This window comes from Vipera berus, assembly GCF_964194415.1.
Source record: "Vipera berus genome assembly, chromosome: 4".
Classification (NCBI taxonomy): Eukaryota; Metazoa; Chordata; class Lepidosauria; order Squamata; family Viperidae; genus Vipera; species Vipera berus.
This window is the reverse complement of record NC_138206.1, coordinates 53,507,169-53,532,930: the sequence shown is the minus strand read 5'-3', so window position 1 is coordinate 53,532,930 and position 25,762 is coordinate 53,507,169. Positions and strand designations below refer to the sequence as shown.

Sequence of the window (25,762 nt, the reverse complement as noted above, 5' to 3'; positions counted from 1 at the left end):
AAAACAGATGTACAATATAAAGTATATTAAAGACTATACATAATTATTCTTCTACACAATTCTAATCAGTGATAATAAAAATTCTATTCTATTCTACAGAAACAAGCTTTTCAACAGAATGAATTCTTTAATTTCAAATTTTTGAAAAGCCCTATTATAGGCAAAGAGTTCATATCTGATATCACTTATTTACAAGCAGTTTTCTTAAATTTAGTGAAACCATTGGTATCTGAGTATCTGCAGGACTGACATTTTTGACAAAGCTGCCAAAGTACTTTAGAACAAAATAGTCTTACTTACCCAGCCACATCAAATGATTGTGCTTTTTGCAGCTTTGTATTTAGTTGGGATCCTCCACCAGATCTACTGAAGGAGGAACTCTTTGGCAATGTTGCTGAAACATAATAATTATGTTTTAAATTTGATGAAATTAAATGATTAATACACAAATTATTTTACCTTAAATTGCAATTATCAAACATACTTTTTAATGTAAACAGATTATAATACTGCTTATAACATTGTACTTTTTTTAAAAGTACAAAGGATCATAAAAATTAATATTAAATCATATATTAATCAATTAAACACAAAATATGACTTGATAACAGATCTCTTAGTTAATTAAAGAATCTGAGTACAAATGTACCACGTTTCCCCAAAAGTAAAATAAAACTTACACTGAAAATAAGCCCTAGCTTGATTTTTTGGGGTGGGCCTAATAAAAGCCGAAAATAAGCTCTAGTTTTGGGGCAAGGCACATGCCTAAAAATCAAGTTAGGGCGGGGATAGGGGGGTGGAACTGCCCCCCACACACTGCACTCGCTTACCTTACCGATAGGACCACTGCAAACAAGCCTCCTACGCCCTGATACTTGTTGCGCTGCGTGCTCATTGCACCATTGCCGCTCCTTGTAGCAGGAGGTCGCACAGCACATCAGGCCGTTGCCGCTCCTCCCAATGCGCCATGCAGCATCCTGCCACTACCGGTGGCATTGACGTGAAGCACCATGCAGCCTCCTGCAAATGGCCCGAAGCACCACGCAGCTTCCTGCTGCGACCGGCAACAGCGGCCCGAAGCACCATGCTGTCTCCTGCCATGACCGGTGGCACCAGCGCAATGTGCCAGGTAGCATCCGGCCGCACATGGCAGCAAGCGGCCGCTGAAGTCAAGCAGCAACGTGACAGGTCTCGGAGCGTGGGAGGCCTGGCTGCGGCAGTCCTAAGGTAAGTTATCCCCCGAAAATAAGACCTAGTGCCTCTTTTTGAGGCAAAATAAATATAAGACCAGGTATTAAATAAGGATTAGAGTTGTCTGACATTGATCGTGATATCCACAGCAAACCACGATGCCAAAATGATTTCATTTGCACTGTGATGTCATCACACAAATGTCATTATGTATTTGCAATCTTGATATCTGATACAATTACTTAAGCTGCACCATTTGCATGATTTCACAACGGTCAATTCATTGTTTCCTATCCATACCTCCCTAGGGCATGAATATGGTCCATGTTATTGATGTATCTATTTAATAAGGGTATTTTATTTTCTGTGGGCTGTGTACAGTACAATAAAATTGTTTATACACAATTAATTCCCTATGTATTCCTTTCATGTAATTATATATTTCTTGAATAGTTTTCTGCCAAGACTTAAGAAAGTCCTGGAATATATAAGCAGTATATTGCAGTAAAAGGAGAAACCGATCCCACACTGTATCAAGCTACAATTCATTTAGCCAGTTTATAGAATGAAAGCCAACTAGATTTTACAGCATTATGTGCCAAAAACAAACAAACCAAATTTTGGTTTAGTACATTGTGGAAACTAAACCACTAAATAGGTATTATTTATAAAAGTGGAAGACAATTTAGGCCAAGCAATACTTCAGAAAGATATCAATCTCATGTCTAATATTAATTTGCTTAAATATGTAAATATATGCACTTGCCTTTATAATATTTTAACATGGCTTAATCAGTATTTAAAAGACATGGAAAAGCCAACCAGTGTCATTTTTCAGGGGAAAAATTGATAAGCTTATTAAAATTAATCAAATCATCAAAGATTTAGTGACATTATAAAAATTATTATAAATCTGTGTGAATCAGGAATGCAACTTTGTAATTCTGAATACAGTTAAACTCAAATATTTGATCTAAGATGCTGTAATATTTTGCTATGCTGTTATATATAAAAATTGATAGAGTGTCATGTAATTATACTGCAGGCACCAGGATTCTGCAGCTCCTTGGATTAAATCAGACAGGAACAGTCTGATCCTGAAAAAAAAGGTGGGGTTGTTTTAGTGTTGCAGACAGATGTTAAATTCACACACTCCAAAGAATCTTTAGGAGACTGAATCTGAAACACTGTATATACCTCTAGTATATACTATTCGATAAGAAAATAATATAAGTTTAACAGATAACTTAATGTTCAGAGTGGAATTACACTGATGTCATACATAAATATGTGATTTCATTTTAAAACACAAATTACTTTTCTTTTAAATATAAAATAGAGTATGTATAAGCTCTGGAAACCTAAATGTTGATAATTCAGCATACCGGGATGACCATAAGCTGCTAGAGGTTGGATAACAGCTGGTGCTCCATTAGCAACAGGAGGCACAGCTGCTGTAGGAACAGAAGATACTAAAGGTGGAGACATTCCCACAACTGGTATGGATGTCATTGGCCCTGGTGCAACAGCTGAAAGAGGTGGTATACTGGAGAGACCGCTTATTCCTGTAAGAGAAGTTTTCACAATTACCATCATTGGCAAGCTACGAAGACTTTTATTACAATGATCTACATGAATAATCCTTGAATAAGTATAGGACTAAAAATGGAAAAAATGTTCCGATTCTGGAATAAATCAGACCAAGGAAGATTTTCCAAAAGAACAAAATCTGAAACAATGTTTCTCCATAGGGAAAGAGAATTTGAAAAATGATCTCTTGGCTCCTTTGCTTTTCAAGTTGGGATCACAAAAGTAGATCAAGGGGGGTTATTTTTTAAAAGGTTTAAAATATTTTAACACTTCCCTTAACAATGAAAAATGCAATCAAAATGGCAAAAATGCCCATTGAATCAAATAACTTTGCATTTACAATTATATGGTTTACTTAACTGTGCCTCACTTAATCATCATAAAAATAGTTGTAAAATCAAGTCTGATATGTGGTGCCTCAACTTACAATCATGACATAAAACCATAATTCCAGTCCCAATCCCAATTGTGGTGGCACAGTGCTTAGAATGCAGTATTGCAGGCTAATTCTGCTGACTGCCAGCAGTTCGATTCTCACCAGCCTTCCAAGGTCACTAAAATGAGGACCCAGATTGTTGGGGGCAATATGCTGACTCTGTAACCGCTTAGAGAAGGCTGTAAAGCACTGTGAACCAGTATATAAATCTGTGAAATGGTAATTTCTGGATTTCAGGACTGAAAAGGATTCCAAAAGGATCTGAAGGGATTATTGTAATGTTAAAGGGGGGAAAGGGATGTTTGTAACTGCTGTAAAGAAGGGCAGAAGATACTTCATTTATTATTTTTCTTTAACTGCATTGTTTTCTGTATTTTTTCTTTTTCTTTCTAAATTTCAGTATTTTTCTTTTATTCAGATAACTCTTAACAAAATTAAAACTGCTAACAATAGATATTTATACCACAAGTGAAAAGCTATATCAAAGTTACAATTGTATTAAAGTGATCTCTGAATAGAATGACAGCATGTAGACAGTATGAAATCTACGAAGTACTTCAGAAAGATGATGTAATATAAAATATTCTTACCAAATCCTGGGGTAGTTGAAATAGCAATGGGAGGCTGCTTCATAATAGGAGGTAATGCAGAAGGGAGCTGATAACCTTGTAGCTTTAGTTTGATAAGTTTCATAGCTATAGAAAATTCCAGTTGGTCCATTCTCCCATCATTGTTCATATCTGCCAGAGCCCTAAAATGATCAGCATTTTAAAAAAGAATCTTGCAAATTCATCCAATAGCAAACAAAAGTTATATCACAGTGCCAACATTTTCTCATGTAATCTTTTTATCCTAAGGTAGACATTGGTCCACACAGTCCAGTATTATATATTGTGATAGCATCAGTTTTCAAGGGGTGATTTTAAAGTTCTAGAACAGGGCTGGACAATATGCAGTCTGCCAAACAGCCTTGTGTGACCCACAAGCATTTTTTAAAAAACTTAAGTCTGCCACCACTAAATATTACCATCACCATCATGGAAACCATACTGTCAAGCGTTTCCAACACTTCTAGGCTTACAGACATTGCCAACTCCATATTGTTGTGCTGTTCCTGGATGCCTAACAACATGGCAGCTATTCTTTAGTGGCCTGTGATTATTTCTAAGGTATTAATCTAGTTCTTTCCCCTCTAAGAGATATGCAAGCTCGCTCTAGAATACTTTTCCTCTGCCCAAGACTCTTTAAACTAGCTTTTCTTTAACATAATAATCTCCAGATGTATTGGATTTCAACTTAATATTACTATGAACTATGAATGTTAAAAAGCTAAATACTAGAGATTTTCCAGGTTAATACACATCCTAAATGAAACGAATGATTTCAAATAATCGTAATACACGATTTATGCTAATGTGATACAGAACAGAGCCAATTATTTTCTTGTATTATTTTCATACATTACTCCTGTCACGAATGCTTCTGCCAGTTAGTAACCAACAGAAAGCATCCGGTGATGTTTTTCTTCTTATTAGGCATACTCCAAATTCCTTTACCAGGAACTGAACCAAAATTAAATCTAAAGTTCATCTTAATGAATTAATGTAATATTAATTGGTGTTTTATAACTCTTGGTAGCACTAAAATTAATATCACTTTGCAAATTACTGATACAGAATGAAATTATTTAAAATAATATATTTTTTCTGCTTCTACTTGAAACTAACAAGAACTGAATTAGAGCCACAAGGCAGAGTTATCAAGCATGAAATTTCATTGCAAAAGAAAGGATGAAAATAGCTTAAACTGTGCTGGCTTTCTTTTTAAGAGGACACCTATAGTGCATTGAGAAAGTATGAAGGGCCTTAGTAGGAGAGGTAACCAAGAACCCGATGGTCACTCTGATTGAGCTCCAGAGATCCTGTGTGGAGATGGGACAGAGCTCCAGAAGGACAACCATCACTGCAGCCCTCCACCGATCTGGGCTTTATCGCAGAGTGGCTAGACGGAAGCCTCTCCTCAGTGCAAAACCCATGAAAGCCCTCTTGGAGTTTGCAACAAAGCACCTGAAGGATTCTCAGACCATGAAGATCAAGATTCTCTGGTCTGATGAAACCAAGATTGAACTATTTAGCCTCAACTCTAAACGTCATGTTTATAGGAAACCAGACACTGCTCATCACCTGCCCAATATCATCCCAACAGTGAAGCATGGCGGTGGCAGCATCATGCTGTGGGGGTGTTTCTCAGCAGTAGAGACTGGGAGACTGGTCAGGGTTGAGGGAAAGCTGAATGCAGCAAAGTATAGGGATATACTTAATGAAAACCTGTTCCATAGCACTCAGGATCTCAGACTGTGAAGGTTCACTTTGCAACATGACAACGATACTAAGGACACAGCCAAGATGACACAGGAGTGGCTTAGGGACAACTCTGTGAATGTTCTAGAGTGGCCCAGCCAGAATTGAACTCTATTGAATATTTCTGAAGGAACCTGAAAATGGCTGTCCACTGACGGCTGCCAACCAACCTGACTGAACTCGAAAGGATTTGCAAGAATGGCAGAAAATCCCCCAATCCAGGTATGCAGAGTATGTCGCATCATACCCCAAAAAGACTCAAGGCTGTAATTGCTGCCAAAAGTGCTTCAACAAAGTGCTGAGTTTGAGTACTTATGCCAATGTGATACTTCAGTTTTTTCTTTTTAGACATTTCTAGAATTCTGTTTTCCCTTTGTCACTATGGGGTACTGAGTATAGATTAATGATTTAAAAAATGAATTTCAACAACTGTAGAATCAGGCTGTAGCCTGAAAAAAGTGAAAGGGGCCCGAATAGTTTCTGAATGCACTGTATTAAACAACCCACAGTAAGCAACTTTAAAGGAAGTCTGTTTTATCACCTTGTACGCTCAAAACATTCTCAAAATTGAACTGGATTGTGGCTGTGACAGGAAGTATGGAAATAATTACTCTGACAATGCTAAAATATTTATCTCTTTCACATAGGAAAATGTTATCACTTTCACAGAAATGCTAAGGCTGTATTTACAAAAGGAACAGTATAAACTGCCTACTAACATTTTTCCCTTTCCTTCTCCCTCTATCAATTTTTAACGTAATTAAGTTGTATACAAAAGCAACAGCCACAGTTAATCCAATAACAATAACTGAATACTATAATAAAAAACCTTAGCTACAGCCTAAAAATAGATGCCTAATTCTACACTCAAAATACATAACATTGCAGTGTTACATAGTATAACAATTGATAAAAATGAAGTTGAAATATCTACAAAATACTACATAGTATTTTCATCTTCTAGTTCTCTTATTTCATCTCTACTAGTTGTATAGTATCAAGACTAATCAAACAGATCAAAACTAAAACAAATCCTAAAGAACATAGTTTTCAGAACATATGTTGGAACAGTATGGCTATTTAAATTTAGTTACTATTTCGAAATCCATTTGAGTGTCTTTTCATTATAAACCTTAACCTTTATAATAAATTGTCTTAGCTACTAGAAATTATGTTTAAAAGGCTAGCATTTTACCATTCATAGTTTTTCAAAGCTCAAGAAAATTTAAACATCCAGTTACATATTCTAAAATATTCTAAAATGCAAATAAAAATAATTATTTTCATCTTCTCATATTACTATCCTTTATATCAAAATTATACCAGAATACACAGGATGAAATTAAATCCTTATATAACAAAGGATTCTTAAATATTCTTAGTATTTTTTTTAACGAATTATAATATATATTTTATATATAATCACATAAACATTCTAACTAAAGGCTATTGAGTAACATCCTATTATTTCAATATCTATTTATTCTCTCTAGTCTAGACAATGAGAAAACTCATTCTATCTGCTAAATGTATTTCCAATCTTAGAATCAAACATCATTTATATTTATGTTTACTCTGATAATTCACATACCTAATTAAAGAAGCTGGCTACAGAAAGATTAATTTGCTAAAGTACTGGACTGACATTTTTATATTTCCCTTAATTATTTAGAAAAAATGTTTCACAAAAACAGTATTTATCAAAAATACTGTTCTAAGAACTCATACTATAAAGGAAGTATCTCCTTCAAATTAGGACCATCTATTAGCAACTTCACTGACACATCCATGTAATTCTCCTCCAAGATAATATTTTTTACTTCCCATTGAAGCCTACCGCCCTTGTATTTCATAGTATACTATAGATAAATTTTATTTTATTCATTTTTAAAATATTTTTTATCCTGTCTTTATTACTTCTTACTTTATGGGTAACTCAAGGTGAAAAACAAAGTATTCCTTCTCCTCCTATATTCCCCATAACATTCCCCCTGTGAGGTGGGTTGGTCTGAGAGAGAGTGATTGGCCCAAAGTCATCAGCTAGCTTTCATGCCTAAAGCGGGACTAGAACTCAGCGTTCTGGTTTCTAGGTGAAATTTTAAAACAGAACGTCACTGTATCACCATCATTTAAGTATTATCCCCCCCCCCAAAAAAATGATGAAATATCAAACTTACCATATCTGTGCTAAAATTGGTTGAGGTAAACCAGACTGGAAAAAAAAATTTCTGGCTTGATCACCTGCCAAAAAGAAATGTATTATTTCAAATGTAAACCTGTACAAATAGCAATAAGAAAGTAGTAGTAAGGAACCGATGTGTCTAATGATGTTGAACTATATTCATAAAACCTTTATCGCTTGTCAGAACCCACTCCGATCCACATCTTAGGAAAGAAAAACTCTTGGGAGACACGTTTGTCCAAGCAGGAACCTTTACTAAAACATAGACAGTGGATATAATAGACAGGATCTGAAACTGTCTCACAGATCGATACTTTTAAAGTGTCCAAAACCCCACCCCTCAGTCCATTTGGTCAGTCCCAGATCAGTCAAGACTCAGGTGTCAAACCCCTCGTGGGGGGAAAAAGAAAACCACCAGTACATTTGCAACATTATTACTTCCTCCCCTTCGCATTGCATCTGGAGATACAAACCAGAATTCCCCCTCCCACCACTTTTCTTGTTTGCCGGTAAATCAGATAGAGAGAGGATTTCCTTTCATCGCTAAGAGCCAGGATTCTCCCCCACCCCCTTTCTTTGTTCTTCGTAGTTCAGAGGGAGAGGGTTTCTTCCATCGGTCTTTTGTGATGGCCACCAGGCAGGCTGAATAAACAAACATTACATCTAAGGGAAAGAGATGGGGCAACTAACATCCCTGTCTTCTCTTTCCTCCTTGGGAAGGGCAGAATCCAGTAAGGGGGGGTGGGTGAGATTTGGGTTTGCACAGAGGGAGTTAAAAATGGATTCTGACACCTATCCTGTTAGAGCACCTGAAATTAAAGTAGAATTCCAAAGGAACCTGGAGCACCAAAAGTTCCCTTCCCCACAGTAAATAATTAATGCTGTTATTTTATCATATTCAAAGAATATCAGTAATTCTTACAACAGCTACTGTATTGTGATAGGTCAGAATTATTCCTTCTACCATTAAATAATGTGTTCCATGTTCATTCTGGAACAGCTTTACACATTCTTGAGCATGCCAGAAAACTCAAAGTTACCAGTTTGCAAAACTACAAAAAAAATATTTTGAAAAAGAAAGTGAAACTACCATGAAAATGGGATTTTTCTCTCTCCCAGTGGGAGTATTTGGGGAGAATGAATACCTCTAGAGATAATCAAATGAACTAAAAATAATTTTTAGGAAATGTTTTTCTAGAACAGACATGTCAAACACAAGGCCCGGGGGCCAGATCCAGCCCGTGAAGTGGTTTCATGTGGCCCGCGAAGCCATACTGGAAACAGTGAGGGAATGGCCCCCACTGCCTTGGCCCTGGCCCAGAGACCCTCCTGCTGCCAGAGACCCTCAGATCTGTCCCACTCCTGCCCAGGCCCCCATAGGCACCCTTGATGCAAACGATGTAGTTGGCCACGCCCACCCAGTAGGCCATATGCACTCTAGCCACGCCCACCCAGTAGCCACGCCCACCCAGGCCATACCCACCCGGCCCCCTGAGGGCAACCGCAATGCTGATGCGGCCCTCAATGAAATTGAGTTTGACACCCCTGTTCTAGAACGTAACGAAGCAGATACCAAAAGAGCATAATAAAAAGGAATAGTAGTTCATGAAGTCAATAGTTGCTCTAACGCAGAGTCAGAACATTCTGCTGGCTCAGATCTACATCATATGTTTTGAAAACTCCCTAACAGTCCTGGATTATTACATTATCTCCCTAATATTAGATATTAATAAGCACATTACATCATGAAAACAAAGATTCCATTTAACTGTCAAAAACAGAACTACAATATTGACAATAGGGAGCCAGTATTTTCAATGACTACATCTAAGCTTGGAATTTCTTCCAAAGGAGTTGCCTCATATTTTTGATAACAGTTTTCTGGACATTGTTAAAAATCTTCCTTTTTGAGGGCCACTTTCAATGTACTGTATAATACTGCCATTTTTGTCAAATTGCAGAATATTGTGCATACATTTTATTTCTGTTGTGAGTTGTTCACTGCTATTATTTTAGATTTTTGTTTGTAATAATGCCATCAATAGCTCTAAATTTATTTCTTTTATTCATTAAATTTAGAGACCTCCCATTTCACTTATAGAGTGACATATTAGTCTCTAATATGGAGATGCCAACACTTTAAACTTATTTCAAGTCTTTCAATTTTAGAATAAAATCTCCCATGTTCCAAATGTTTTGCTCTAAAAATTATGTATTTTTATTTATGTTAATTTTTTTGCTGCCTAGCTCACCTGGGGCTACTCTAGGTGGCTTTTATTTCATATAGTTCAGTCATTCTGCCATCTTATAATTTTTTTAAAAAAATCTAAAACTTGGAAACTGCAGTAATTAATAAAAAAATATGCAGAGGTTTCATTGCTGTTGCTATCATCTACACATCAACTGGAAGAAAGGAGAGTCAAATTGGAAGAAAGGAGAGTCAAGTAACAATATACTGCTGTTTGCCAATAAGTAAGCTTTCTGGTATTTTTAAATTTTCTGGTATAATATATTGTCTCATTCTATATTTTGGAGAGGGTTGTCCCTGTGTTTTGCTTTCTGCTTTAGGTAGGTTATCAAGCAAAAAATTATGGATTATGCACATGCAGTAAACATAGGGTTGTTACGCTGTTTGAGCTTTCAAGCTACATTATATGCACTGTGAAAATGGGGTTTGAAAGAAGCGTCAAAACAATCATAGAGAAATGTATCTCTGCTGTTCTTATGCAGTTCATTGGCAGTAGTGAAGTGAATTTATTGCTATTATTTCTTTGCTGAACGCAGTGATATGGATTGTTGGGAGGATGAGATAGGCAAGACACCAAAAAATAGCAATAAATTTAGAACTCTAACTCAATTTCTTAACATTTTAGTGACTCTTTTTAAAATTACACCTCCGAGACCATATTTTAAGCAGAATATTAATTATCTTGTAGACATGTATGCTCTGTCTTCTACCTTACTATAACAATGAACTTTTGCAACACTAACAGTTTGGCTGTTGGAAGGAGGCTTTAGGGAAACAAACATGTTACATGAAACTATGGATAATCTTAAGCAGAATGACTATTTGGCATTACCAGTGATAAATCCAGATATTGGTTTCAAACTGTGAAATTGCTGATCATGCTTTGCTCTCTCTTCCACAGTTATGGCCCAAATTTCCAGGCTGCCTAATTCATAACAAAGAAATTGAAAGAGGAAAAATAGGCATTATAAATAATGGTGTAGTTTCTTAAGGAGCTATAAAGAATTTAAACATTGTCAAACTTCTTTTAAACATCCACAAATTGAAAGGGGATTAAACAATGCCTTCCGCCTCAGGTTGAAGGAAGCAAAGCTCACAAATTAAGAAAATGTTCACTATAATAATCTAAAGAGCAACAAAAATACAGGTTGAAGAATTGGAGTTCACCATAAATGAAGTTGGCAGGTGACCAGTAGAAACCAGCCATGAATTTCTGATAATCAAATGCCTCTGCATTTTTAAAATCAGACAATAGAGAAAATGTTCTTTTACTACTATGAATGGTGTTAAGATGGAAGTAGCCAATTGACTTCTGACATAGCCCCCATCACAATGCCATCCAATGTTAATCTTTGGATTTCAAAATTACCGGTATTTCTCTAGCTCTTGTTCGGGCTGCTTTTATCTCCAACTATCCTGATGTCCTTTCTCTGAGCTGTTTTGCTAACTTCTATAATAATTCTGAAGAATGAGATACTTGACTTTTGGCTCTGCGAATCAGAGGACTTTTTCTAACACAAATGAAATAGTGTTTTCTCCCTTAAAAAGAAGTGTCACAGAAATAATTTAATGCTTACCTCCAAAAGGTGTTGGAAACTGAGCCATGATTCAGCTACTTTAAGTAGCCAATAGGTGTCTGAAATAAATGCATGCATAAAAACGTGGGATTACTAAAAATATGAAAATTTGAGACATAAATAAAGGGAGGGAGGGAGGGATTCCATTCCTATCTTTTTAACAGCATTAAGTCTATCACAAATATTGTTACAAACTTTAGTCTAAAGAATTTACATTGTTGCTTATTTTAACAAATGTTGTCTTAGTACTTTAGATTATGGTAAGCAAAGAAAATGAGACAGAAAAACAAATGGTATTAATTTAAAAAGTGAGATTTAATTGCAACGACAATATTTAATTTTATCTAACTGCACATTAGCACGCATGGACTTCTACAGCGCTTAAGCAGACTGATTCTCATTGAGGCTCCTCATCAACTTAATAGCTCTCTTCTGATCTTATTCTAGTCGTGTCCATTTTTAGACTGTGGTACCCACAACAGAATGCAATATACCAAGTGAGGTCTCGCAAAGAAAAAGTAGAAGGGAATAATTGTTTCCTGTGATCTGGATTTGATGTAGATCACAAAATAACACTGACCTTTGGCAGCTGTATCACACTTTTGGTTCATGATCAACTTCTAACAAATATTTGATGTTAGGTATTTACATAGCTGCCGACTATGAAAGCCATCTGAGTGACTTTGGATCAGTCCCTCTCTGTTCACCCCACCCACCTCACGGGGTTGTTGTTGTGGGGAAAATAGGAGGAAGGTGTGTTAGATATGTTCATTGCCTTGACTTATTTGTAAAAATAATAAAGGTGGGATATAAATAAATAAATCTCTAAGGAACTAGAGTCTCATTGTCAACCCTGACATCAGGGATATCTGATGTATGTATAATTGTGTTTTCAATATTAAATCACATTTTAGATTAAAAGAATTGATAGTTTATAGTTTATAAATCAATCGTCTTCTAATCTGCAAGAACAGGGCATTCATTATTTTAAAAATACTGTAATTAGCATTGATCTATCTACATTTTTTGATTACTTTCCAAACTAACTAGCCTGGAAACCTTAATTATTTTTCCAATGTTATTTTAGTCATACATTAGCATAGAGAAAAGAAAAAGGGGGGGGGAAGAGGAGAAAAAAGGAAGAGGGGAAAAAGGGAAGAGAAAATACATACTGTCTGAAATATACTATCTTGCAAAAATATTAAAGATTACAACTGAGAATGAAGTATGAAGCAGTAAAATCTAATTAAGGTAGAAAAATTGCCAAGATATGGTTAAAAATTGTCAAAAAGCATTCCAAGTACATCAAACTAAATTTTAATTTCTACAAATGTTTTAAACATTCATTAGTTAGGCCAATGTAAGACAATAATATTGAATGTGAGTCCCAATTTACTTCAGCCATTTTAAAACTGTGGACAGCCATAATATATTAACATTTAAAGGGTTATTTAAGCTGATCCCCAAAATCTAGGATCTGCCAAGATTTCAGTGGAATGAAATAACTTCCCTGTTGAATCCAAAGACATCTGGAACTCCATTTTGCACTAATAAAACTAAAGCTAAAATAAACGCCAACAAAAAGCATGAATGCTCAGAAAATTAAATACAACTTGTAGAGTGAGAAACGTGAAGGATAACTCCATCAGAAAAAATTCATTAACTTTTAAATTCATTTTAACCATTGTGAAAAGCTTTGAAAGACCACTGAAAATGATTCTTATCAACACAGAGTTTAAACTTTCAACACTAGTTGAGAAACTTTCTTGAAACAGTCTCAATTAAAAATTCCCAACATATTAGAACAAAAATAGAATAATTATTCAAATATTTTGATATCAAGTCTGATATAGCGGAATTCACAAAATAAGTAGGAAGGATGACAACATTTCATGTTAATGAAATAAGATTATGGAAAGACGTTTGTGGCAAATTTATAGAACATAATGCATACAGTAATCTCTACCCGATACACTCCTACTACAGTACCTTTAATATTTTCAGGGTTTCAACTTTCAAAGCAGACATTCTAAAAACAAACAAAAAAAGGAGAATGAAGAGATTCTTTTTTCTTTCAAGCACTCTTTCATGTTATTTGCTAATATAGGCATGCACTCTTTTTTATAATAAGTTTATTAAACATAACAATTAAAAAGATAAAAACTAATGCAAACTAAAAATATAAAAGAATAAAATAAAAAATAGAAAGTGTAGAAAATAAGAGAAAAAATGAAAGAAAATAGAAAATGAATGAATGAACCTTTATTGTCAAAGTACAACCATGTATACATTGAGATTAGCTGAGCCTCCCTTCGTGCTCCCAACCCCCAACTCACAGTGACAACAAACCCTCCATCTTATTACACCATGTGAACTAACTGCACCACACACTGGCCTCGCAAGTCAATTCTGCATAAAAGAACACAACGACAATGAAAAAACAAATATCTTCCCTCTTCATCACAAGCATAAACAATTTTAGTAACTGATCACCTTCTCTTAAAATACAACAAATGATTTCTACTTACCATACCTCATTTTTCTCTATAAACAAATCCCTAAAGCCTCATTGATCAATACTGGTCAGCAAACCTCTAGTAAAGGTTACCAGAGATAACATATCTATTTTAATCTTGGCAAAATAAACCAATTTTATACTTCCTCCTTTTAACAATCTTGATCTTTAATCCATTCAAATAATATCCTAGAACACGGGTTTCAAACTCACTACATCATGTGACGTGTTGCAACAGGCCAGCAGTTTGACACCCCATCCTAGAACATAGGTTTTTTTTTCATTTTTCTTTGTCACTTCTTAAAAGATCCTTCAAAAGTTTAACAACTGTCTTGTAAATCCAATATAGAAAAGCTACCCAAATCACTCTTGGTTTGTTATGTATATGTTCCTTTTAATTAAGATTTCAGCCAGCTCCATTTGTATATCCTGTGTAGTATCTTTTCCATATCATCCTTATAGTCTGTTATTTTTAAATCCACATTCAAATAAGTCTCTGTTTTATCTGATAAAACTTATTCCTCTTCTGTCATCTTTTAAAGACAGTCTAACTATAATAGCAGACAGTTTTAAAATTAACTTTCTGTTCACAAATAACCTTCAATATGTCCATTGTAAAAGCATTTTACTCCATTTTGTATTAGTAGGTCAAATTTAAATGTTGTTCTTTAATTGTAATTTTTAGTTCCTTCTGTTTTCCTCTTGTGTTCAAGCTTCAAAGTCCCACCATATCATGTTTTGTCTTAAAAATTCAAAACAACAGCATTTTCCCATAGGAAGGATTCTTACATTTTCAAAATCTTACTCATAAACCCATCTGAACCCTTAGTCCATAACTTCCAACATCAAAGTTCTAATCATCTTCTGTTGTTTATTAAAAAAATATAGTCCTTAAATTTGTAATATTGGTCCAAAGATTCCTAATAGTTGAAAAGCAGTTAAGAAACAATTTCCAAAAGTGATTAAGAAACTAAGAAAGCTACAGTCAACTGTAAGCTTGGTAGAAATCCCTTGACTCAAGTTCAAGAATGAGGGGATTTGTAATGATACCACAGAAGTTAATTTTTTTTTAAAAAAACACCATACTGGTAATCCACATATGATTGAGTGATTGGATAATCCCAATGCAAAATGAAACTTTTAGGAAAATCTCCAAAAAAGGAAAACCCACTTTAGAAATTGTGATTGCCAAGAATTCTCTTCAAAGCCATTTTCAGCATCTAATGAAATGTACATCATGCTATACAATAATTACAAATGTAATCCTGTCAGAACATCTTTATCTCATAAATCCATTCTACATAATATTAATTTATCATCAAATTTAGACACTATCCATCTTACTCTCAGAATAACTCGGAGTGATTTACAGATACGCAGATAAAAGCATTAATGCAATTAGTGCAGGTTCGCATCCCACCAGGCTCAAGGTTGACTCAGCCTTCCATCCTTCCGAGGTAGGTAAAATGAGGACCCAGATTGATTAAGCTGACTTTGTAATAATGCCGCTTGGGGTGTGTGTGAAAGCCCTAATAAGCAGGCATATACATAGAATGAAGGCTACTGCTAAGTTTGTAAGCCGCCCTGAGTCTTCGGAGAAGGGCGGGATATAAATGGAATTAAAATAAAAAAATAAAAAAAATAAAATATCTATCAAGTCCAGTAAAACAGGAGCCAAATAAAAACAAAAGATAAAATAAATTGTACAATTAAAAGGTGGCAGCTCTTTAGGGGTGCTAACCTGGCTTCATGCCAAGTAGGCTTCAAAAGTAATAGAGCAGACATGTCAAGCACAAGGCCCGGGGGCCGGATCTGGCCCGCGAAGTGGTTTCATGTGGCCCGCGAAGCCATCCTGGAAACAGTGAGGGAACGGCCCCCACTGCCTTGGCCCTGGCCCAGAGACCCTCCTCCTGCCAGAGACCCTCAGATCCGTCCCACTCCTGCCCAGGCCCCCATAGGCACCCTTGATGCGAATGATGTAGAGCTGGCCACGCCCACCCAGTAGGCCATACGCACTCTAGCCACACCCACCCAGTAGGCCACGCCCACCCAGGCCATACCCACCCGCCCCCTGAGGGCAACCGCAATGCTGATGCGGCCCTCAATGAAATTGAGTTTGACACCCCTGTAATAGAGCAAATGCCCTCTTAGCCTCAAGTAGGAGTCATGAGTCCAAGAGAATGCGCAGATTATGCATTGGGTCTGCCTGGTGCAATGCTGCTCCCTCCAAGACCAAAGATAATAAACCTCCAGATACAAAGGAACCCCATACTCACAGCCACTCTGCATTACCAGGGTTCGGCCTGTTGATCCCCACTGAGACACCCACAGCCTTCGGGCATTGCAAAAGAACATCACAGCACGATTTCATTCACTGGGACAGAGATGTATCACTGTACTGTATGCTCATGATACCCAGCAGTTTCATGTAAATGTTAAATGTCACTAAGCCCTGAAGCACCCTACAAAAAAGGGGCTGAGGACTGGACCTCTCTCCCTCTCTATCAACAGCAACTGGGACCAGCCTCAGAGGAAGGAGATGAACCTGCACAAAATTGTGCCCCACCCCCCCAACTCCCCGAGTCGGCCCAAAAGGATATCATGGTCAATAGCCACTGAGAGAGCAAGAAGAGCAAGGATGGATACACTAGCCCCATCCCACTTCAATCGGAGATCATCGAAAAGTAAGAACAATGCTGTTTCTGTCCAAGCTCAGCTGGAAGGGATCCAGATAATCCATTTCATCCAAAATCTTCTGGAATTGTAGTGCCATCACTTTCCCTAAAAATTGTCCAGAACAGTAGGATCCAGCATCTCCTTAAAGTGAACTGGGAACACCCCTTCCGGCAAAGAATTCACCATCACTCACGCCCATTCACATGTCACTTCCGGGGGCAGTCTTGACAGCATGAACAGCATGGATCGTTTGAAGTTTGTAAAAGAGCACCTGGATGTTCCACAGCACTACTGACAAAATATACTGTGGACAGATGAAACCAAAATTGAGTTGTTTGGGAAAAACACACAACACTATGTGTGGAGAAAAAATGGCACAGCACACCAACATCAAAACCTCATCCCCACTGTAAAACATGGCGGAGGGAGCATCATGGTTTGGGGCTGCTTTGCTGCCTCAGGGCCTGGATGGATTGTTGTCATTGATGGGAAAATGAATTCCAGAGTTTATCAGGACATTTTGCAGGAAAACATACGACCATCTGTCCGCCAACTGAAGCTCCGCAGAGGATGGGTGATGCAACAGGACAATGACCCAAAGCATACAAGTAATTCAACAAAACAATGGCTTCAACAGAACAGAATACGCCTTCTGGAGTGGCCCAGTCAGAGTCCTGACCTCAACCTGATTGAAATGCTGTGGCATGACCTTAAGAGAGCGATTCACACCAGACATCCCAAGATGTCTGAAACAGTTTTGTGAAGAGGAGTGGTCCAAAATTACTCCAGATCGTTGTGCAGGTCTGATCTGCAACTACAGGAAACGTTTGGTTGAGGTTATTGCTGCCAAAGGAGGGTCAACCAGTTATTAAGTCCAAAGGTTCACATACTTTTTCCACCCTGCACTGTGAATGTTTCCATCTTATCTTCAATTAAAACATGACAACAGCTAAAGTTTGTGTAGTATTATTTTAAGCAGACTGTGTTTTTCTATTGTTGTGACTTACATGACGTTTAGAGCGCATTTTATGGCCAATTCATGCAAAAAACCACATAATCCCAAAGGGTTCACATACTTTTTCTTGCAACTGTATCCCCTGAATATATCACCACCTGAATATTGCAACTCACTCTGAATTCCCAGAATCTTCATCCTCTTCCCAACAATGACCTTCTAGCTTTCTTAGCTGGGGATCCCCCCATCTGGCCACATACACCGAACCTCCTACAACCAACACAGCCTTTGCTCTCAGCACCTCTGGAACCTTTCATCCAAAAGTGTCACTCTCCCCAGCTTCTCTAATTAGCCTTTAGATAGAAGTTCAAGGTGTAATTTGTTTATAAAATGAATACCCCAGTTTTCTATTTATAAATCACTCAAGGTGGCTTATAGCAATTGAAAATAAGTTATAAAACAAAAAAAATATAAAATTAAAATCAATATTAAAATCTGCATCATTAAAATCTGCATGAAATGAACGGTATAAAGCTTCTTGAAAGATTTTCACTATTTTCCTTAACATTGAAAGGACTTTTTGTGAAGAGTGGCATTCAGAGCCTGGACCCGCACAGAACAAGCCCCTCTGCTCAGTAAGAGAGAGCTGACCTTCTGAAAATAAAATGATCCTCAAACAAACCCGCTCATTAAAATAACCAGGGGATGGGACACCCCCCCCCAGAGCGAGGCCTTAAACATTTTAGGTCATATTTATGCAGAACTATTGAAAATTCAAATGGGTTCACAATTTTTTTAAGCACCACTGTATTTCTAAGCTTCAGAGTACATGAAGAGTAAGACAGATTATAAAATGCACCGACCGGTCTGTTGTCAATTTCCTGAGCTCTTCTTAATCGTCTGAGGGCTGCCTTGCCAAGCCGTTGGGCTCATAAGAAGCCTGCCAAGATTCCTGAAGATAATGTTCTGAAGCAATTCAGGCATTTGCTTGCTACATGGCCTGCAATTCCACAGGTGGGCACTTAGCAACTGGTACTTTAGCACTGCAAGTCTTGGCTATGTATATCAGGGCTTTGCAGTAGCAAAACAAACCTAAGTCTGTTTGCTTCTGCTGTGGGCAGGGGTTTCTATTTGAATGGTTTCTCTGGTGTTCAGGTCAAGGAGACTTCAGAGGGGAGAACTGGTTGGAGACAGGCTATAAAAGCTCTTGCCTTTATTCTTTCCTCCATGTCTTCAACTCCTCTAATTGCCCATCAGTTACGACACAACATTGGAACAATTCCTCCAAACTCTTTTGTACGCCAATAACTCGTTTCTCAATTTGTCAGCAAGTCTTTTCCAAAACTAGTCAAAGCAAATTGAAGCCATTCCATATCCCTGAAAGTGTCTGGAAATTCAGTATATACACACCAGTTATACAATGACCTGTCTTTAGTTTGTGAATTTACCAATTTGCTCTTTTTCTCCTTTCCAGATCACCACAAATCTTTGCATGAAATTTGGGTGATTGTTCATTAATTGATTTTTGCTTTCAACAAGGAGCATATCCCTTTTGTGGTAGCCCCTTCTTTCAGCAGACTCAGAACAAAGGCAAACCTGGGGTGACCTGTAAATAATTTCACTACAAAGAGGGGCCAGAATGGCTAAGGTTAGGGTGGCTTCTTGGCTAACAGCTGGTGGAATTCACTTAACACCAGCAACAAGGATAAGTTAGAAGCATTGCAGTCCCCCAGTCACATGATCAAAATTCGGACGTCTGGCAGGCCGCTTGCACTTATGACCAGAGGAGTGTTTCAACTACCATCATTTGCTATCTTTTCCCCATTTCTGCTTTTTTTGTTGCCCTGCATAGCAGCATTTCTTCGTGGAGGTGGCAACACCAGACATGCTGGGGCTGAAATAGAGGCCCAGGGCCTTTAGCGGTCTCAGTTGGCTACTGTCTCCCCAGGCCTCTACATCAGCCCCAATGCCATCCTAAACACCATTGTCAGTGAGAATTGCTGCCTCAGTATCCCACATCATGGCCAGCCAGCCACCCCTGCCCTGTACTCCACCAGCCCTGCCACCGTCACAAGAAGGCAGTGTGAAAATGGAGAAGTGTGGGCACAGCCTTTCTGCAAGCTTTTGGAAAGCTGCAGAAGCATCACAAGATGGCAGTGTGCAACTCAGATGGCTTGCATTACCACGTGACTATGTGAGATAAAGCAAACCAATCTGGCCCATCTAAGCTCACTTATTCTCAAAACATCCAACCAGTATGATTCATTTTTGCTTGATAATTTCTATTCTCAAACATTCCATGTACCAACTAGATATGATCTGATAAAGCAAGGAATATAGGTAGTCCTCAACTTACAGCAGTTTATTTAGTGACTGTTCCAAAATTATAATGGCACTGAAAAAAGTGACTTATGACCATTTTTTCATACTTACAACTGTTGCACTATCCCCGTGGTCAGGTGATCAAAATTCAGGTACTTGACAACTGAGTCGAACTTATGACGGTTGCAGTGCCCCAGGGTTACCTTTTGCAACCTTCTTAACAAGCAAAGTCAATAGGGAAGCTAAGATTCAAGTAACAATAGCGTTACCAAATTAACACCTTCAGTGAGCCTCTGAACAAATGTGGCAAGAAAGGTTGTGAAATGGGGCAAAATTCACTTAACAAATGTTTCACAGAGCAACAGAAATTTTGGGCTCAATTGTGGTAGTGAAGTCGAGGACTATCTGTACCACTGTGGCTTCAGGAAATGTTTTCCATCAGTAACTGCAATGGTGCCTTTTCGCTTTGGAGGTTCTAATCATCGGGCACCTAACTGACGTAAACGTTACAGCCTTGTACATACTATACAGTTTTATTGGCAACAATATCCAACAGGTTTCTGACTACCTTCTTCCAGGCATGATTTACTCTATATTTCCTCATGCTTTCATTTCTTCTCACTCCTGCTGCAGATTGCTCTTAACTTTAACTCCCTATTTAAATTCCTCTTGCAAATATGACTCTATCAGAGCCCATGGTCCAACCAGCATCACATTTAGAGCCATTAGAATAGTCAACTCTCTCATGACGCTGATGTCAATTAGTTCGTTCATTCATTCCTTAGAATTTTATTTAATAACTACAGGTAATCCTCTACTTATGAACACAATGGGAACCAGAACCTCTGTCACTAAGCAATACAGTCATTTAATCAAGGAACTGTGCCCAATTCTACAACCTTTTCTGCTGACTTCATTTAGCGAATCCAACTTCCCTTACTGACTTTTCTTGTTGTAAGTGGCTGGGAAGGTTGCCAATAGCAATCATGCAACTCTGGGACACTACAACCACAGTAAATATGTGCCCTTGCCAAGCACCCAAATTGAGATCACATGACCATGGAGACACTGTGATGGTTATAGGTGAGAGTACTGGTCAAAAGTCACTTTTTTCAACGTAATAACTTTGAACAGTCACTAGACAAATGTCTTTAGTTGAGGATTATTGATAGATTTAATTATTACATTTTTAGATTTTCTCCTGGTCTTCTCCTTTTTTAGAATATTACTTCCAACAACCAAAAAAACACAAATGTGTATCACGTGGGAAAGGGAAGCTTTTCTGCTAAAACAGTCAACTCAAGGTTCATAAAGTAAAGAAGCTGAACACTGCACCCAATTTTTGCCAACTTTTATGATTTTTTAAATCTAATTTTCCTGTGAGTGAGAGAATTGTTGTGTTTGGGATAAATATAGTACTCAACCCTAATTATGCCTGCGAAACTGGAAGGAGACAGACTTCGACTTTTGCAGGCAACAGAGAACCAAAGCCCAAAGGGAAGTAGCCTTTGCATATTGGAGGCTTAGCATAATAGGGCAAAGGCAAATTTGACCCAGAAAAGAAGCAGATATCCCATGCTTGTGTTTAATTCCGTTTCCCCAAGCACAGATCTAGCTAAAATCAAAATGTACATGATAACATCTCAATTGGCAGAACTGATTGATTATGTCAGGACTTTCAAACTAAACTGAAATAAGCCTGGTAATATTTGGAAGGGACCACCAGAGCTGCTAGACTGGAAAGTTGAAAAACATAAACAAAGAAATGTAAAAACACTTTAATATACTCTCAACAAAAACGTATGGTAGGGTTCACAAGGCAAGTTTAGCTTCACAGAGTATTTACATTTTATTTTTATTTACTGGATTTGTTAAGGACACTCAACTCCAAGAAGACTCTCAGAGACTTACAATAAATATATGCTTACAATAAATATGCTTAAAACACAGCTAAAATACGACTGCCCAGAATTTTTTATTTTTCTATATCGATATCTGCTTTTCTATACTTTCTACATTATTCTTTTTGTAGAAGCCCAGTGTATTTACAAGTTTTAAAATAATCTCACAATACCAATAATACGGTACTTAAAAATTCATAATGTTTAATTCATATAAAGCAAAAAAGCAAAAAGATGGTTAGAAATCAGTCCTAAAGTTTTTGTTATCCCATAAATGTAAACAGGGCCTGATTGATTTCTTTAAAAAAAGAAACCCTCATCCAGACTCTCACATTTTAACATGAACTGTATTTTGAAAGGTGTTCAAATTATGGATCAGGGCTAGGCTTAGTTGGCAAATTACTCACGCATCACAACAGCATTATCAATGCAAGATCATGTGACAAAAAATAAAATTAAAAAATACATAAATTAAAAAGGAAAAAACCCTCAACAGGAAGTCTCAATGGACCACTAGGTCTTTTCCTATGTTTCTATTTCCAGACACAATTCAGGAATAATAATAATAATAATAATAATAATAATAATAATAATAATAATAATAATAATAATAATAATAATAAGAAGAAGAAGAAGAAGAAGAAGAAGAAGAAGAAGAAGAAGAAGTAGTAGTAGTAGTAGTTGGAAGGGATCTTGGAGGTCATCTAGTCCAACCCCCTGCTCAGGCAGGAAACCCTATACCATTTCAGACAAATGGCTGTCCAGTCTCTTCTTAAAATCTTCCAGTGTTGGAGCATTCACAAATTCTGGAAGCAGGTTGTTCCACTGATTAATTGTTCTGTCAGGAAATTTTTCCTTAGTTCTAGGTTGCTTCCATCCATTGCTCCTTGTCTTTCCTTCAAGTGCTTTGGAGAACAGCTTGGCTCCCTCTTCTTTGTGATATCCCCTGAGATATTGGAACACTGCTATCATGTCACCTCTTACCCTTCTCTTTATCAAACTAGACATACCCAATTCCAGCAACCGTTCCTCATATGTTTTAGCCTCCAGCCCCCTAATCATCTTTGTTGCTCTTCTCTGTACTCTTTCTAGAGTCTCAACATCTTTTTTACATCATGCTGACAAAAAATGAACGCAGTATTCCAGGTGTGGCCTTACCAAGGCATTGTAAAGTGGTATTAATACTTCACATGATCTTGATTCTATCCCTCTGTTAATGCAGCCTAGCACTGTCTTGGCTTTTTTGGCAGCTGCAGCACACTGCTGGCTCATATTGAAGTGACTGTCCACTAGGACTCTGAGATCCCTCTCACAGTTACTACTACTGAGCAAGGTACCACCTATACTATACCCGTGCATTTGGTTTTTCTTGCCTAAATGTAGAACCTTACTTTTTTCACCATTAAATTTCATTTTGTTAGATAGTGCCCAATGTTCAAGTCTGTCGAGATCCTTGTGTATCTCAAGCCTATCTTCTGGAGTGTTGGCTATTCCCGCCAGCTTTGTGTCGTCTGCAAATTTGATGAGTACCCCATCTATCCCCGCATCCAAATCATTGATGAAGATGTTGAAGAGCACTGGGCCCAGAACAGAGCCCTGGGGTACCCCACTACACACTTCCCTCCATGTAGATGAAGTTCCATTGAGGACCACACACTGAGTACAGCCGGTCAGCCAGTTACGAATCCCTCTGGTGGTGGTGCTGTCTAACCCACATTTTTCTATCTTATCAAATAGTAGGTTGTGGTCTACTTTACCAAATGCCTTATTGAAGTCCAAGTAAATTATATCCACAGAATTCCTCTGGTCCATTACTTTTGTCACCTGGTCAGAGAATGCAATAAGATTTGTCTGGTATGATCTGTTTTTGACAGACCCTGTTTGCCTTTAGGTGCTTGCTGATTCGTTGCTTGATTATCTTTTCCAGAATCTTCCCAGGTATTGAGAAGATTCTGGAAAAGATAATCAAGCAGTGAATCAGCGAAGACCTATTCATAAAACTTTACATAAGTTGACCCTATTGGAAATACCAACTATATGAAAGTAATGTAAGGTTTTATACATAAAATCTATCTTATTTGAAAGGCTAAATTTAATATCGTCCTGCCTGGGTTTTGAGACTGCCTTATGAAAAGCTTCCTACAGTATTTGAGGTTGTTTTAAATTTATCTTATTGACTTCTTTGTAAATTTACTGGATTTTGTATTCATACTCTATTAACTATGAAGAATAGCTGTGATTGGAAAGGCAAGATATATATTCAATAAAATAGTTGAAACTCAGTGCATGGAGCAGCTTTTGCTAATTTTACCAGCTAGGCACCATGTAAATTTAAAGGCTATTTAAAATGCAGGGTACAATGTTTTCAATCCTAAACAGAAGGGGACAAAATCAGAATGCTCTAATCTGGGTTACTATAAATATTTCAGACTATGAGCACCATAGATTTCAACCAGCAAGGATAAAAATGCTGACACAGCCGAACCAAGTTTGTTCAACACATACTTTGGTCTTCAGATTGAGAAAGGATAACTATTTTCTACAATAAATTTTTATAAATCTTACTCAAATATAATTAAAACTATTTTAAAAGCTCTTAGCAATTGTAAGGTAACTGCTAGATGTAACAGTTTTTTAGACTTCAAGTACATCATCTAGAATTCCTTATTAAAGAATTGTTTCCATTTTAAGACCGACAGCAACTCTTTGTACTTGCTTTAAGTTTTATTTTTATAATTTATGCTCAAATTTAATATTGTTCAGTTTTATTATACAGTATTTATTTTTACTTTCTGGCAAGTGGGTAGAAATTTTACATTGAACCTTTCCTAATGGTTAATTTTAGTATGTTGTTACTTTATATACAGTTTAATGGATTTTTTTATATTGCGTGTTTAACTTTTTGTACTTTTGAAAGTTCTCAGATTCTGCCTCTCAAGCTTCATTTTTGAAGCAAAACCAGGCTTTCTTGCTTGCCTTATCATTACAATCTAATTTCTGTATGCTACACTACCTAGTTTCCACTCAATTTAACAGCACAAGAAATAAGATTTTTTATAAAAGATAACTTCCCCAGAGGACCATCTTGAAAAAAATGAGAAACAATAACAACACATGAAGGAAACTGACTTAATTTCTAATGCAGCTGATGCCATATTTTCTGTCTGAAAATATGGAAATAGGAAAATTAGATTCCCGAAGAAACAGAAAATTCTTAAACTAGAGGCAACAAGATGTTCTGCATCCCTATGCCAAATCATACCATGGTTATTTAATGTCATAAGTTCTGACATTTCCTCTAATTACTGAACTACATCAGCGCCTTTCGTTCATCAGATATCACCATTCAACTAGCTATCTGGGATTTCCCATTTTTAACACACAGATTCTAAATCAAATCTGGCCACAAAATGCGTTGAAGCATTTTCACTAGAGTAGGGAAGAAAAAGGAAAAAAAAGATAACTTTCTTGAACACAGGCTGGGGGCAAAGAGATAGCAACAGACAAGCGCAAGGCCGGGCAGATGCAAAGACTTTTTACTAGTATTTGTTTTGCCAGAAAAATGTCAAGAGCCTAATAGGTAAATGAGAATTCCTCTCAATGAGCCATGGCTGCCAGGGACCAACATTGCACGGATTTACCCAGCATTGTAGTGGTGGTGGCTTATCCACTTATTGGTCTGCCTTACTATATATATATATCATCTTCCGGGGAGTCGATCCCAAAACGGATAACAGTGCAAACAAGCTGATTCATAAAGCCACGGAACAGGAGGCGTTGACACCCTTTCGCAGACAAGGCAGGGCACT

General features: G+C 37.2%; 1 protein-coding gene across 2 annotated transcripts in view; it reads right to left on the bottom strand.

Moving 5' to 3' along the window:
* Positions 1-25,762, bottom strand: part of ITSN1 (intersectin 1) — a 100,169-nt gene that overhangs the window by 73,230 nt on the left and 1,177 nt on the right. For both annotated transcript variants that reach the window (XM_081327431.1, XM_081327430.1), the window contains exons 2-8: positions 13,574-13,613; positions 11,585-11,643; positions 10,840-10,932; positions 7,755-7,818; positions 3,808-3,968; positions 2,577-2,756; positions 301-394 (exon numbers count right to left, since the gene is read on the bottom strand). In XM_081327431.1, coding sequence (XP_081183557.1) covers positions 301-394; positions 2,577-2,756; positions 3,808-3,968; positions 7,755-7,818; positions 10,840-10,932; positions 11,585-11,612 — 620 coding nt within the window. In that variant the 5' untranslated portion in view covers positions 11,613-11,643; positions 13,574-13,613. The remainder of the gene's footprint in view (positions 1-300; positions 395-2,576; positions 2,757-3,807; positions 3,969-7,754; positions 7,819-10,839; positions 10,933-11,584; positions 11,644-13,573; positions 13,614-25,762) is intronic.